Genomic DNA, 13,674 nt, shown 5'->3' with positions numbered 1-13,674 from the left:
GGTTTTTTTTTTTTTTTTTAATTTTAGGATCTAAAGTCTGTTTCTTTATCATCCATTGAAGGACACACAAATTGTTAGACTTGTTAGACTCTCAGGTTAAACTGCTGCCGACAGGAGAAATGGACACTGGCAACAAAAGTAATTAGCCAGCACAATATAATCCTATGCTCAACCATCATGCCTCACTTTTTGCTAGTGTCCTCATGCAGCTCTTAGAGCTGTAGGCAGCCTTCAGTTTTCTGCTATATTTTTTTACGCCCAGTAGCCTTACTTGCTATGTTGCCCACACTTCTGTTGGACTGCTGCTTTTGGACGGCCCAACAGTCTAAAGCTGGCCATATGCCTATAGATTATCTGCAGATTTTCTATGGTCAGATGGAAAAAGTGCAACAGATTCCTCATTGTACACTAAACTGTGTGGATGGACTAATCCCCCCTGGGCAAGCTCCAGTATCTTGCTAGTTGGCCCCGCTGGCTGTCAAAATACCTGAACAATATGATTGGATTCTGCCATTGTTCAGGTATTTTGAGAGCCAGCGGGGCCGACTAGCAAGATACTGAAGCTTGGCCCAGTGGGAGATTCCTCCATGCACACAGTTTAGCGTAGATGGAGGGATCTGTTGCACTTTTTCCATCTGACCATGGAAAATCTGAAGATAATTTTATATGTGTATGGCCAGCTTAAGGGGACTTCGCAGCATCCTAAAAAAGATTGAACAGGAAATGTAGACAATTCCACGAACGACCACCTGTTCCTGTTTTTAATAGATTCAAGCCATTCAATAACAAAAATGTGGGTGTAGAGGAGCGTTCGGATCCCCCACATGTTCCCATCTCCTTTTTTATGGAGAACATATCATCAGTCTGTATGGCCTAGAACAGAGAAGGATGGGTTCAAAAAGAGGTTTTTTTGCTTCACGAATAAGAGGAGGAGAGTATGTAGAGCAGGGCAAAGAGACCATTAGGAGAGGGAATCTATAATTTAAGTAGAAGGGAATTGAGCAAAGAGGAAATTAAAGTGTTGAATAGAGTTATGAAATTTTCCCCAAATAAACATTTCAACAAATTTGACACATATATCGGTATTAATACATTTATTAGGACACTAAATATTAAGAAGCATTTTAGGTCTAACCCCGTTTCTCAAGACTAGTGGAAGACAGAAATTACAACTCATTCTCCTATTCATAGTGGATTATCTAATAAGTCTACCTTCAACCCTCCGATTACTAATAATACATTTATAGAAGTATTCAGAACTACAGTCGTGCTCATAAGTTTACATACCCTGGCAGAATTTATGATTTCCTGGCCATTTTTCAGAGAATATGAACGATAACGGCTAAGCTGATGGCTCAGTCCATGGAGACATATCTCAAAGATACCAAACCTCTATTTACAATTATTGGAGCGAATTACCGCAGCCAATGAAATAATAGTGGTTACGGCTGATGCGAGCTCCTTTTATGTTGTTAAGCGCCACCCTTTGCGTTACATTGCAAGGACTCCATTAGGGGTGTAGAGCCTATCCAGTCCGTTACATGGAGCCAGCAGCTACAGCCAAATGGTGGAGATAGTTTACTTGCTGTCGGCTAAGCCAGTCACATGTCTTGTGTTGTAGACATTTGGAGTGGGGTTCGTTGGGTCTCTTATGCGGACCGATATATGTGACTTTTTAATAAACATTTCTATCAGAGTTACGCTATGTGCTGTTCTCTCTGTTATATCGGTGCATCATTGCATCCATGGAGGAGTTCGAAGTTTTACATCCTGGAGGCAGTCAGATTGTTACCCCAGTTGGTAAGAGGAAGCTTTTGGGACCATACTAAAAAGTTTTAGTTAAATTAAAAAACTTTAAGGTGAGCAGGAGTGTGTGTACTTGAGAGCATGAAGTTGACGCTGGATGCATGTTTAAAAAAAACAACAGAAGTGATATTTGTTTCAGAGACATAGCTTATTGATTGTGCTGATCACTGATTCAAAGACTGAAGACACACAAAACACTTGGATTCATGAAACTTATTTATTTATAATTGTGATTTAGAAGTACAAGGGACACTTAGAGTTTTGCTTGTTCTTTAATCATGGGCACAGAAAGTTTGTTGTGCACGAGAATGTAAGGTTTTAGATACTTCTATAGCATAGAAGTTATAGTGCTACACTGCTATTTTTGTCTGGCTTTTCTGTATGGTTTTACAGTGTTGGCAGCTATTAGGTTTCAATCTAATGTATAAAAATATAATGCGGAATACTTAATATTAGTCTTTAGAATTGTTATGTCCCTCAATGGACACTAAAGAAAATAGGATTTTTGTACTCACAGTAAAATCTTTTTCTTGGAGTCCATTGAGGGACACAGGTCCCTCCAGTCAGTGTTTTTCATGCTCTCGGTACTACTTGGCTACAAAACTGAGCCATGATGGTTGTGGTTGATGTTCTCCTGTGATGGCTAATGCCTTTTTTGTTGCCAGTGTCCATTTCTCTTGTATGCACCAGTACAACCTGACAGTCTAAGAATCCTGTGTCCCTAAATGGATTCCAAGAAAAGGATTTTACGGTGAATTAAAAAAATCCTATTTTTTCATAAGTGGTAACACTTTTCATTAAGGTATATAGAAGGGACCTTGTAACCTATTACTAATGTAGGAAAGATTGCAACTGTACATTCACTGAAGTGCTGTCTTGTTTACATCTTTAAGGTGCTCTTTGTTGTTTACGTTTATTGGTAAATGCTGATGATCAACTCTTTACGTATGAGGAAAAGTAGCACAGATATAATAATATGGATTTCTTGGCTTCAAACAATGCCAATGTTTTAGCTCTTATTTCTTCCAGTGTCCTCATATATATTTTTTAAATGTCATTACTTGTTTAAGATGCAACTATGTCATTTGGTTGTGACAAAGTGTTTCTCTTGCAGGAAAGCCATACAAAGAGATCATATTGAGCGTATTAGCCGATGCTCTCAATATGTCAGTAAGAAGTTTGTGGATCAGTTTATGGAAAGCGAGCTCGGCGATCTAGCCAAGGAAACTCTTCATGAGATGCAACTCTGCAGGAAATACTTTCAGAGGTCTCACGCCCAAACTTCTGTAAATCTATAACCTATTTTTATTTGCTTGGTATTAATGAATTTGTTTTGTCTGTAGGTGGCGGGAAATTATGGCTTCTCGGAAGAAACTAAGGCGTCAAATGCGAGGATTTCCAGCTGCTCCTGGTTTAATGGGTCATAATGGCACACTGAGGGCATTGATTCCCAGTGCTATGCAAAATTTGCAAAATCAGCCTAAGGGGATTGTGGACTTGGGGCATGCCGGAAAATTGTTTGTCTCTTTTATTAGGTGAGCTTCATATTTTTTTTGAACTGTGTGTAAGATTCAAGATTTGCAGCATATCCCTCACAAAACTGTAAACGGTAAGGCTAGGGAAGATAGACTTTGCCTCCTGTTTTTTTATTTAAAAGTGCTTTGAAAGGGTGATGTTAATCCCCAATTCCTGCCTTGTTAAGCCTAAGGCCTTCATATTAGCATGCGACCATGGTAACTCTTTAATGGAAAAGGTGTTTTTTTTTTTCTTCAATGGTCCTTTCACCCTCTTCCCCCTTCATCCCCCCAGTGCAGCCCACCTGGAAAAATATTTAATTTCCCTTAATTATCAATCTTTGCTGCGTAGCCCTACCTGGCACTACATAGCTTTTGCAAATAAAACATTCAGGCTGGCTGCTCTTCCTACTTTACATGTGCATCAAGGCCTCATTGTTACTATAGGGGAGCTCTACTCTTGGCAACCTTCATTTATGCTATAGGAGCGAATGGTGCAGTGGTGCGCTTATGCAGTAGGAAGAGAAGCCAACCGAAAGGTCTACTTTGTAAAGGTTGTGTGGTGTCAGGCATTGTCCACACAGTGAAGATCACGGGAACAAGAAAAAGGGCAAGTCTTTTACCAGGCAGGCTGCACTCTTGGCAGTGGGGTGGTTAGTTAAAGGACAACTTCACTGAAAGTAAATTGTAGTTACATCTGAGGCAATTGTCACACTTTTGTGTAATGTGAAAGTGAAGAAAATCGACTTGCACATATTCAGACAAAACAGTGGGTGCAAAGGATTGCAACACATTTATTACTTCTACGAAACTACGAATATATGATAAATCTGTCACTTGTACATTGCCATATGCTATATACTAGGGCAGTATTTACCTTGTCTATCATTGTTCACAGCATGTTTACTGTGGATTGGTTCTCTTTAATATAAAAAACAGAGGCCATGTTTACATGCTATTTATTTATGGTCTGTAATTCTCTTTCCTCACTTTACAGTCCCCAGCAGCGGACAGAACAGATCCTACACAAAATGAAAGTGCAGCATTTCTTTCAAGAGCTGTTATGGTTTGTATTACATTCATTTTTCTCTGCGTGGTTTCTCTAAATTCTATGTACAGTTATTCCACAAATCTTCCTGTTTATTATTACAGTGATGCTGCATGGATGCCGCTGGAAATACCATCTTTGATTGTAAACCGCTTACCTTCATGGAAGAACTGCATATTCTGGAAAGTAGTTCTGGCTCTGCCAGAAACCAGTCAGCCTGATGACCCTAACAGGTAAGAGGATTGCTTTCATGTACCTTGTAACGGCACAGCAGAATATGTTTTAATATACTGATATTTTTGTATTCCAGCATTCTGTCTATGTGGTTGAAAGCTAAGTTCTGCTGGGCAGGAGTTCAGCCACCAGATGCCCAGAAGCAGCAGCTCCAAACAGTGGCACTCTACAACACATTGGCATCTCAGGATGGATGGCCTGTGTCTATAAATGTTTGTGTAAAGGTGTGGTTTTCTTTCCTTGACATAAACTTGTCTTTTCACCTTAGGTTTAAATATATCAAACGTTTAGAGTTAACCTACTAGATATTTCCTTAAATGCCAGTGCAGGGTGCTGTGGAATATTATTTTTTATGCATGTATATACATTTTTTTTGGCAGGCAGTACATGGACCTCTTACAGATTCTGAGCTAGAAGAAGCTGAATGCAAGAATGAATTATGGGCAACCAACAGCATTGTGTTTCTTTTACCATTTACATTTGATGAAACTGAGGAGTACTGGATTTCAGCAATCTTGCAGCTAAAGCAGCTATTAAATTGCAAGCCCTTTAAGCCAGCACCAAGCCTTGCTGTGCTGGTGCCAGGATCTTCCCCAAATGAAGAGCAAAATGTGGAGGAAGGTCAATGTTTTTTCTTTGGTCTTTATGTTTGATTAAAATCAGTTGCGAGCAAATTCTTAAGAATGTTGCATTTAAATTCTTAATGTGCCTTTTATTTCCACAGAACTTGGTCTTCGGGACCTGGTATCATGCGATCTCATCTCGGATTATATTGTGCTGTCAATACCAAAAACTGTGACTAATCTGAAAGGAACTGAAGTGGTAAATCTTCTTTTTTTTTTTTTACATCATTAAAAAATGTCTTCAACTTAATTGGTAGCATTAAAGGCTTAGTCCATATTTTTGCAAAAAGTAGTAAATGCAGCAATATTGATCTACATTTACTAATTTTTTGCAGTGAAGCCTGCACTGTATTTCCCCTGCAGTCAGTGTGTTCCTAGCCTCTGGTCTGTACGGACCTCCTATTGTGAGGCTGAAGAAGTGCTTGTTTGAATTGCTGAATGGGAAGGGGATATCACCAGCGTACTCTTCATAGTCCCTGTGCCTCAGTGGCACATGGGACATGTAGTCATTCAAACTAAGCACTGCTAGACCTGGATGTCGCTGCTGTGTGGGCAGAGCCATGCAAAGCCACACTGAATCCAAACAATAACAACACCTTACATAAGGGTGGTGATTTGGGTTTCGTGGATGGTGTAACACAAAACATAATCTAAAATGTGAACTTGGCCTTTAAACATTGTCAGTGTTAACTGTATTTGTTTTAAGCCTAGTTTTTATCGTTAACAAGTCTGTCATAAGGTATCGGCCACTATGTATTTAAGCATAGTACAGTATTATATGCAAGTTCTGCATGCTGCAAATGTAAAATTTATCTCACGGCTGAATTTAGGCAAATTGTGACAAGTACCGTATTTTGCGTTCCATAAGATGCACCGGACCATAGGACGCAGGGAGGTCCGGTGCGCCTTATGGAGCACTCGAAAGACCGTAGCTTCTGTCACAGGTTATGTGACAGAAGCTGCAGTTAGTGACCGCTGAGACAGGTGGCGCTGTGATTACAGCGCCACGGTCTCAGTGAACACACAGAGCAGACAAAGAACGTCCGTTCTTCGTCTGCTCTATGTTGATCTCGATCGCCGCCGCTGCTCGGTTTTAATACGAGTGATCTCATTAGAGATCTCATTAGATCGTATTAAACGAGCAGTGGCTCCTACTGTGTACATTTAGCTCTGCTTTAGCAGAGCTAAATGTACAAAGCACTACTCGCCCGGCGCCCGAAACTGCATGTCTCAGGCGTCGGGATTCACTCCATAAGACGCAGGCACATTTCCCCCCTCCTTTTGGGGGGGAAAAAGGTGCGTCTTATGGAGCGAAAAATACAGTAGTTACATCTGAGGCAATTCAGATTCAAATCTGTGGCAATTATGACACGCATGCAAATGTGTAGCAAATCTGCAGTAATTTAACATATTCAGACCAATTGGGGGGTGTAAATTATTGCAACACTGTGACATTATGATATATCTTTCACTTTTTAACAACAGAGACTCAAGGTGCAGCATATTTCCAGATGAAACTACTGCGACTTTGTATTTGTAACTATCGCCCTGGCCTTTTATCCACTGAAAGAGTGTGTACTGGTGTCAGCCCTGCCCCGTTGACTCTTTCTAAACTGCAGAATACCTCCCCCTCTTCTCATAAACTACACTTATGAGACCTGCCACTACAATATCAAAAACAGGGCTGTTGCAGTGATCTACACTGAGTGGCCATATTATTATGACCACCTGACGTTTGTAGGCAAATTAGCTATAATTTCGCGATGAAGTTGCTAGAGGGCCAACCATTATAAATAGGGAAGCAGGTTGTTTACCACGACAGTAGAAATTATTTTTTTTCTGAAGATATGGATAAACAACGCGATTTAACAGCCTTTGAACGTGGGATGATTGTTGGCGATCGGAGCCATGGAGCGAGTATCCGCAAAACAGCAGAATTCGTTAAATGTTCATGAGCAGCTGTTAGTGTTTAAAGACTGGACTGTCAGCCGAAAATCTGGGTCTGAACATGCGAATTGTGGCCGTCAGCGACTAGTCAATGTTAGGGCAGAACGGAGAGTGGCAAGACTGGTACAAGACAACAGAAGGGCAACAGTGCATCAAATTACTGCAGATCTTAATCGGGGATCCCCTCAAATGATCTCTGAACGCACTGTTCGCCGTACACTGCATCGTATGGGATATGGAAGCCGAAGGCCTGTTCGAACACCTTTGCTGTCTGCAGTAAACGTCTCCAATTCGTGGTCCGATGAATCACGTTTCCAGTTGGCAGGTGGCAGAGTGAGAATTTGGCGGAAACAGCATGCACCCCACATGCATGAGTACAACCCTTCAAGCTGGTGGGGGCAGTGTTATGGTTTGGGGCATGTTTTCCTGGCATGATTTGGGCACAACATACCAAAGTGTCGTTTGAGCATTCCAATTGAGCATTTGTGGGACGAAGTTGAAAGAGCCATCAGGCAGCTGGTTCCACAACCATCAAATCTCACAGAACTGGACAGTGCTATTCATCAGGCACGGTGTCAGATTCCTCGCATTACCTTTCAACGTCTCGTGGAGTCAATGCCAAGAAGAATCGCCGCAGTATTGAAGGCAAAAGGTGGCCCAACGAAGTACTGATGGGGTGGTCATAATATTCTAGCCACTCAGTGTATATATCAAGCAGACCTATGCACTTTTTGGCTGAGCTGGTGAGATTACAAGGATCTATAGTATCCATCTCGCCTGTCTGGCAGTCAGTTACTTACTTGATAGAGAAATTTAATTGATCCATTCTACCAGTAGGTGGGTAACGGGCTGCCACAGCAATAAAAAAGTGGGGCTGTTGCAGTTAACCTGATTTACTGTATAAGCCAAGCAGCATCACGTGCACTCAATGGCTAGATAGTGAGGCTACAAAGTGGAGAGAAAAGGATTTTACGGTGAGTACCAAAATCCTATTTTTCCAGCCTGTGTGCTAATCGGAATTTTTGTTGATCCAATCTTGAACCCAGAAGTTGGACGCACGGTGAAAACTGACATTTGGGGGGGTTAAATCATATTAGATGTCCTTCTAGCTGTCTATTTTTTTCCCCCTGCAGCTAGTATCCCGCTCCTTGACATGGCAGCATAACACACTTGTATGAGCTTGATCTGCAGTCAATGGCTGTCTCTCTCACTGAATAAAAGGGAAATGTACTTTCTTTTTGGTACATTACATGGCACAGGATCTGTAGTCTGACGAGTAATGCAGCTGCCTTCGGGTGATTCGACAGTAAGCTGTAAGGGCAGTGCTATACAACTCCTTTCACTACCAGCAAGCCTGTATTGCCCAGCCCTCAGACTGCTTTTAGACATCCCATGCTCCAAAACTAAATGTCCTGTAATGTACAATTAAGAAAATAAGATTTTTGTCTTGGCTGTAAAATCCTTTTCTTGGAGTACATTACAGGGCATCCCATGATTCACCAATTGCTTCCTACAAAACTGAGGCTTGCTGGGCATGGGATGGGTTATATAGGGCTGTGCTTAAAGCTTTGTTTGTTTGCCAGTCACCTGAAGTCAGCCGCAAAATCCATGGTCTAAGACTATAGATCCTGTGTCCTGTAATCTACTCGCAAGAAAAGGATTTTACAGGTAAGACAAAATCCTGTATTCTGAATTAACAAAAACTTTCCCACTTTCTCTTTTGTCTTTATAGGTCACTTCTGCTGTACAGTTTTTGCTATCCAATTGTCCTCGGTCTCCACCGCTACATGCACTTCCTTTCCGACAGTTCATAGAGGATGGAGTATACCATGCATTCAGTGATCCTTTCTATCATGACATGTGTATGCGTAAAAAGTGTAATATTCCCTCTCAGGACCCTGCAGCCATCATTGATTTATATAACAGCGCTGTTGCCTATTTGGCAAAGGTGGTTTCATCAAGCAAACTTCTGGAATTGTCCTGGCCTATGACAGAATTTACATCTTCAAAGGGCAGCTTTGTTATGCCACCTATGGACTGGAACAATTTAGAGCACCTTGCTTGGCTAAAGAAAGCTGTACTTTCCTTTCAGATTCCAGAAATGGACAAGCCTCCAGAGGGAGGTGAGCAGTTCCCTTTTAAAAGTACATTTCCTTTAATGTTGCATATTGCTGGGCGGTGGGCAGAGCTACTTTAATGTCTTATGAGATCTCCTTGCTAGAGTTCCCAGCACTGTACCCTCCATTGAGTCTTTCTCCTCATTCTGCAAGGAAATTTGTTTTAGTGCATCTTGGTCATGTAAATTATGTGAAATATACTGCAGGTGAGGCCACATTTCCAAAGCCAGTGGTTGGTGCAGCACCTCCCACAGCAGACAGAATGTACTGTGAGCTCAAATATAAAGATATTACAGCTGGAATCCCTCCCTGTGCATTAGATCTCTTCTCCAGGCAAAAACAGTATTTAATACAGATGTATTGAATGTTATACAATTTTTAAGCTTATAAATGGTCATCTGCTTCATTCTTAAGCAGGCCCAACAGAAAAGCAACCTTCACAGTTTTTCCGTCCCTCATTTTTTACCCAGAAGACCAGACTGCTGTGCCTGCTTTGCCTGCAGTGGGGCCGGCAGTCACTTCAACACCTTTCAACCTAAAAGAATCCAAAAAGGTTTTTCACTGGTTAAATCCATGTCATCAGTTAGGGTTTGGCTACCTCCCCAATAATCCTGACAACTAGTACATTTCTTTAAATGCATTATTGTATTATCCAAAACACGTGTGTAAATCTACAAAACTAACAATATAAAAATATTTAAAATAGAGCAAAATCCCTAGTATCCATAGCATTTAAACTATTTTTTTATTGCCATTAACACTTAATGGTCGTCATTTGTAGATATGCTGTTAATGCAGTTTGTCTATGATCAACACTCCTCCATGAACATCTGTATCAGATCCCTATGAAAACATTATTTATGCTCAAACCATGAGGGGTTTGCCATTCCTCTCTGCAAATAGGCTACATATCCATCCTTTCCCTCTGAACAATGAAATATTTTAAGGGACCCCCAGTAACCCTCCTGCAAAGAAGCATATACATTTTGTTTCTGGATATATCAATTCAGTGCATCAAGAGCTCCATATTATGGTGCCAACATGTCAAATACACTCACTGGCCACTATTATTAAGTACGCCTTGCTAGTACTGGTTTGGACCCCTTTTGTCTTCAGAACTGCTTTAAACCTTTGTGGCATTGATTCAACAAGGTGATGGAAACATTCCTTGGAGAGTTTGGTCCATAATGACATGATAGCCTCACACAGTTGCTGCAGATTTGTCGGCTGCACATCCATGATTAAAAACTCCACCAGCCTGAACCATTGATACAAGGCAGGATGGATCCATGCTTTCATGTTGTTTACATCAAATTCTGACCCGACCATCCGAATGTCGCAACACAAATTGAGACTCGTCAGACCAGACAACGTTTTTTCCCAATCTTCTATTTTACAATTTTGTTGAGCCCTTGCAAACTGTAGCCTTAGTTTCCAGTTCTTAGCTGACAGAAGTGGCACTCGGTGTGGTCTTCTGTGGCTGTAGCCCATCTGCTTCAAGGTTCAATGTGTTGTGTGTTCAGGGATGCTCTGCTGCATACCTCGGAATGCATACCTTCTATCAGCTTGATCCAGTCTGGCCATTCTCCTTTGACATCAACGAGGTATTCTTGCTGAGAGAACTGCCACTCACTGGATATTTTCTCTTTTTCAGACTATTCTCTGTAAACCAGAGAGATGGTTGTGTATAAAAATCCCAGTAGATCAGCAGTTGCTGAAATACTCAAACCAACTCAGTGATGTATAATACCTCTATCTATCTAAGCGCCTAGCAAATAACGCACCTTGAGAAGACAGTGCCTCCTGTATACAAAAATACTAAATCTTTAAAAATTGTGCCTACATACAAACCCTAATCAATGACAGATATGTTTAACCACAAAAAAAACAACTTTTGGGGCTTCTTCTATTTCTGTGGTTTGCCCTATGTACACAAAAGAGGTGTGCTGCAGAACATACCTCCAGGTGACCGCAATAAGGAGATTTTTGACCAATGATATCACTGGAGATTATTAAAAATATATACCATTGATTTTGAGCCAGGTAGGGGATATTTTTTTGAAATGAGATCGCTATGCACATACAAAGAAAGGGTGAGTGAAAAGAAGTCATGCCTGGAGATCAGCTTTGAAAGTTGTTGGGGTAATTAACCGGCCAGCATCTAACTATAATTGAAATATATTTTAGTTTGTTTCCTAACTTGTATTTTTTTTATGATCTCTTCCTCACAGCTCCTTGTCATCCTGTTTGTTCCATGATTAAAGATTATGTATCTCAGATCTCCAAGTCTTCAGAGGCTGTTCCTGTGTTGGACTCTGAAGTACAGATGCTTCTTGGAGATGTTTGGAAGAATTGCCTCCAAAACAATAAAGTTGAAGAGTCAGACTCTGAGCCATTTGTACAGGAAATACCTTGGGATGATTTAATAGCTCTATGCATCAATCACAAGTTGAGAGACTGGAATCCTCCTTTTAGCACACATTTTAAAGGTACCACATTACTATACATGTCCACATTTTAATGAAATATAAATAAAAAGTTAACTTTAATATGACAAATGTATATCAGACCAGGATTATGACGCCATACTTAAGGGATACGGCTTATCTATACATTATATGCTTTTATCAGATTCCAATATGACCAATCACTAGCAACACAGGTCTCCCTCTATCTGATGCCACGTTCTTCTATGCTTCATAGACTTAAAAAATATGAAGTGAATTTATCAAAAATGTCCACGGCTTGTGATAATCTGTCAATGTATGGCAGGTATAGATGTGGTAAAGGGAGTCCATTATAAAACACAACACCTGAGCAAGAAAGGCTGTGGTAGCAGCAGCCAATCTCTAACTCATGGAATGTTTAATGTATCTGGGACAGTCATTTAATTTCACAACTGAACAGCTAAAGTGGCACTGATCTAATACAGTATACAGCAGATAAATCATGGAAGAGTAGCTTGTATCAGAGCCATCTTACACAGGTATTTTACTTTGTGCTAGCTTCCCTTTTAAAGAACTATGACATATAATCACATGTAATGCAGGTCCATTGACTTGCATAAGGCAGGAAGATGCCAAGGGACATTTCTACAGCAGGAGCAGATAGGGAGAGAGTTCAGTGCTGACAGAAGTAGGGCCTGAGGGTCAGGTGAATGAATCTGGTTTATTTTAGCCCCGTAGACAAAATGAGCACTAGGGCTATTCCCGCACTGCAATTCCCATAGTTCTTCTTTAAAAAGACACTGCAAGTACACAAAGCAAGTTGCTTTCTACAGCTTTTTACTGTTATCACAATAGTTTGCCTTTTTCTTTTTCTTTCATAGGCTCCTTGGAGGATCTTTATGTATATTTCTTTGAGAAGGATTTGGAAAATTTCAAATTGCCAGAATCATGGCTGAAGGCTTGTCACACCACAGATAAAGACGTACTGATGGCCAGTGAGAGGTAAATATTCAAGACAGTGCTAATAATGTTAAAATCCCCTTCTATTTACAACAGTTATGCTATACTTAAGGATTTTCCAGTTTTATTAATTACCGTAATTTCCCCTTCCCGTCCAATGACGGCATTATTCTGCCAAAATCTTTCAAATAGTTAAAGACCAATGACAGAATAATTCCGTCATGTGCAAAAATGGGTCCGTGGGGGGACTAGCACTCATGGGGTTAATGCTGTTGCTGTGTCCGAGGCAGACCCTTAACCGCAAATCAAAGGTCCCAGCTCATGTGATCACTGCAATAGCCAATCACGGTGATCACAGTACTGTTACAGCAAATGATCCAGCTCATCACACTATGTTGTGGATCTGAGCAGGTCGGATGAGTGTGATACAAAGTATCTCTGAGGAGAATACAGTGTCTCCTCAGAATTCTAAGTATCCAAAGCCCCTATGAATAAAAAAAAAATCAACCCTTTAGTGCCCCCCCAGTTTAAAAAACAAAAACGTTTTAAACCATTTTTAAAAACGTTGACTCATACGCAACAGATACTGCATCTGATGATGAAGCAAGTGACTATTCACCTGATTCTGCAGAACCCCCTAGCAGAAAGAGTTGATTCCCCTAGCACTGTCCCTGATGCAGGTTTTTGGGTACCCACTGAAAACTTTACCCCAGACATCTCTGTTTACAGCAACTCATGGGATACAGACTGACATGGCCAGCTTTAGGCAGTGCAGTTCATGCAGCTGTTCCCCAGGTGGCAGATTGTGTCCCAGGCCAACATATATGCCAGGCAATATATTGCCCAAAATCCTGACTCCTATTTTGCTAAAAGTGAGTCATGGTAGCCCACAAGTGTGCCTGAAATTAACATTTTCTGAGCTTTTACAATGCTGATGGGAATTATTAAATAGCCAAGTTTTTTTTGGGGGGGGGGGGG

General features: G+C 40.8%; 1 protein-coding gene across 1 annotated transcript in view; it reads left to right on the top strand.

The window, feature by feature from the left end:
- Positions 1-13,674, top strand: part of MCM3AP (minichromosome maintenance complex component 3 associated protein) — a 45,597-nt gene that overhangs the window by 26,039 nt on the left and 5,884 nt on the right. The window contains exons 16-25 of the mRNA XM_018564602.1: positions 2,921-3,073; positions 3,150-3,341; positions 4,318-4,386; positions 4,473-4,601; positions 4,679-4,826; positions 4,983-5,223; positions 5,327-5,424; positions 8,905-9,295; positions 11,521-11,778; positions 12,618-12,738. Of these exons, the coding sequence (XP_018420104.1) occupies positions 2,921-3,073; positions 3,150-3,341; positions 4,318-4,386; positions 4,473-4,601; positions 4,679-4,826; positions 4,983-5,223; positions 5,327-5,424; positions 8,905-9,295; positions 11,521-11,778; positions 12,618-12,738 (1,800 nt within the window). The remainder of the gene's footprint in view (positions 1-2,920; positions 3,074-3,149; positions 3,342-4,317; positions 4,387-4,472; positions 4,602-4,678; positions 4,827-4,982; positions 5,224-5,326; positions 5,425-8,904; positions 9,296-11,520; positions 11,779-12,617; positions 12,739-13,674) is intronic.

This window comes from Nanorana parkeri, unplaced genomic scaffold (assembly GCF_000935625.1).
Source record: "Nanorana parkeri isolate BGI_ZX_2015 unplaced genomic scaffold, ASM93562v1 scaffold765, whole genome shotgun sequence".
Lineage (NCBI taxonomy): Eukaryota > Metazoa > Chordata > Amphibia > Anura > Dicroglossidae > Nanorana > Nanorana parkeri.
This window is presented reverse-complemented; position numbering and strand designations above follow the sequence as displayed.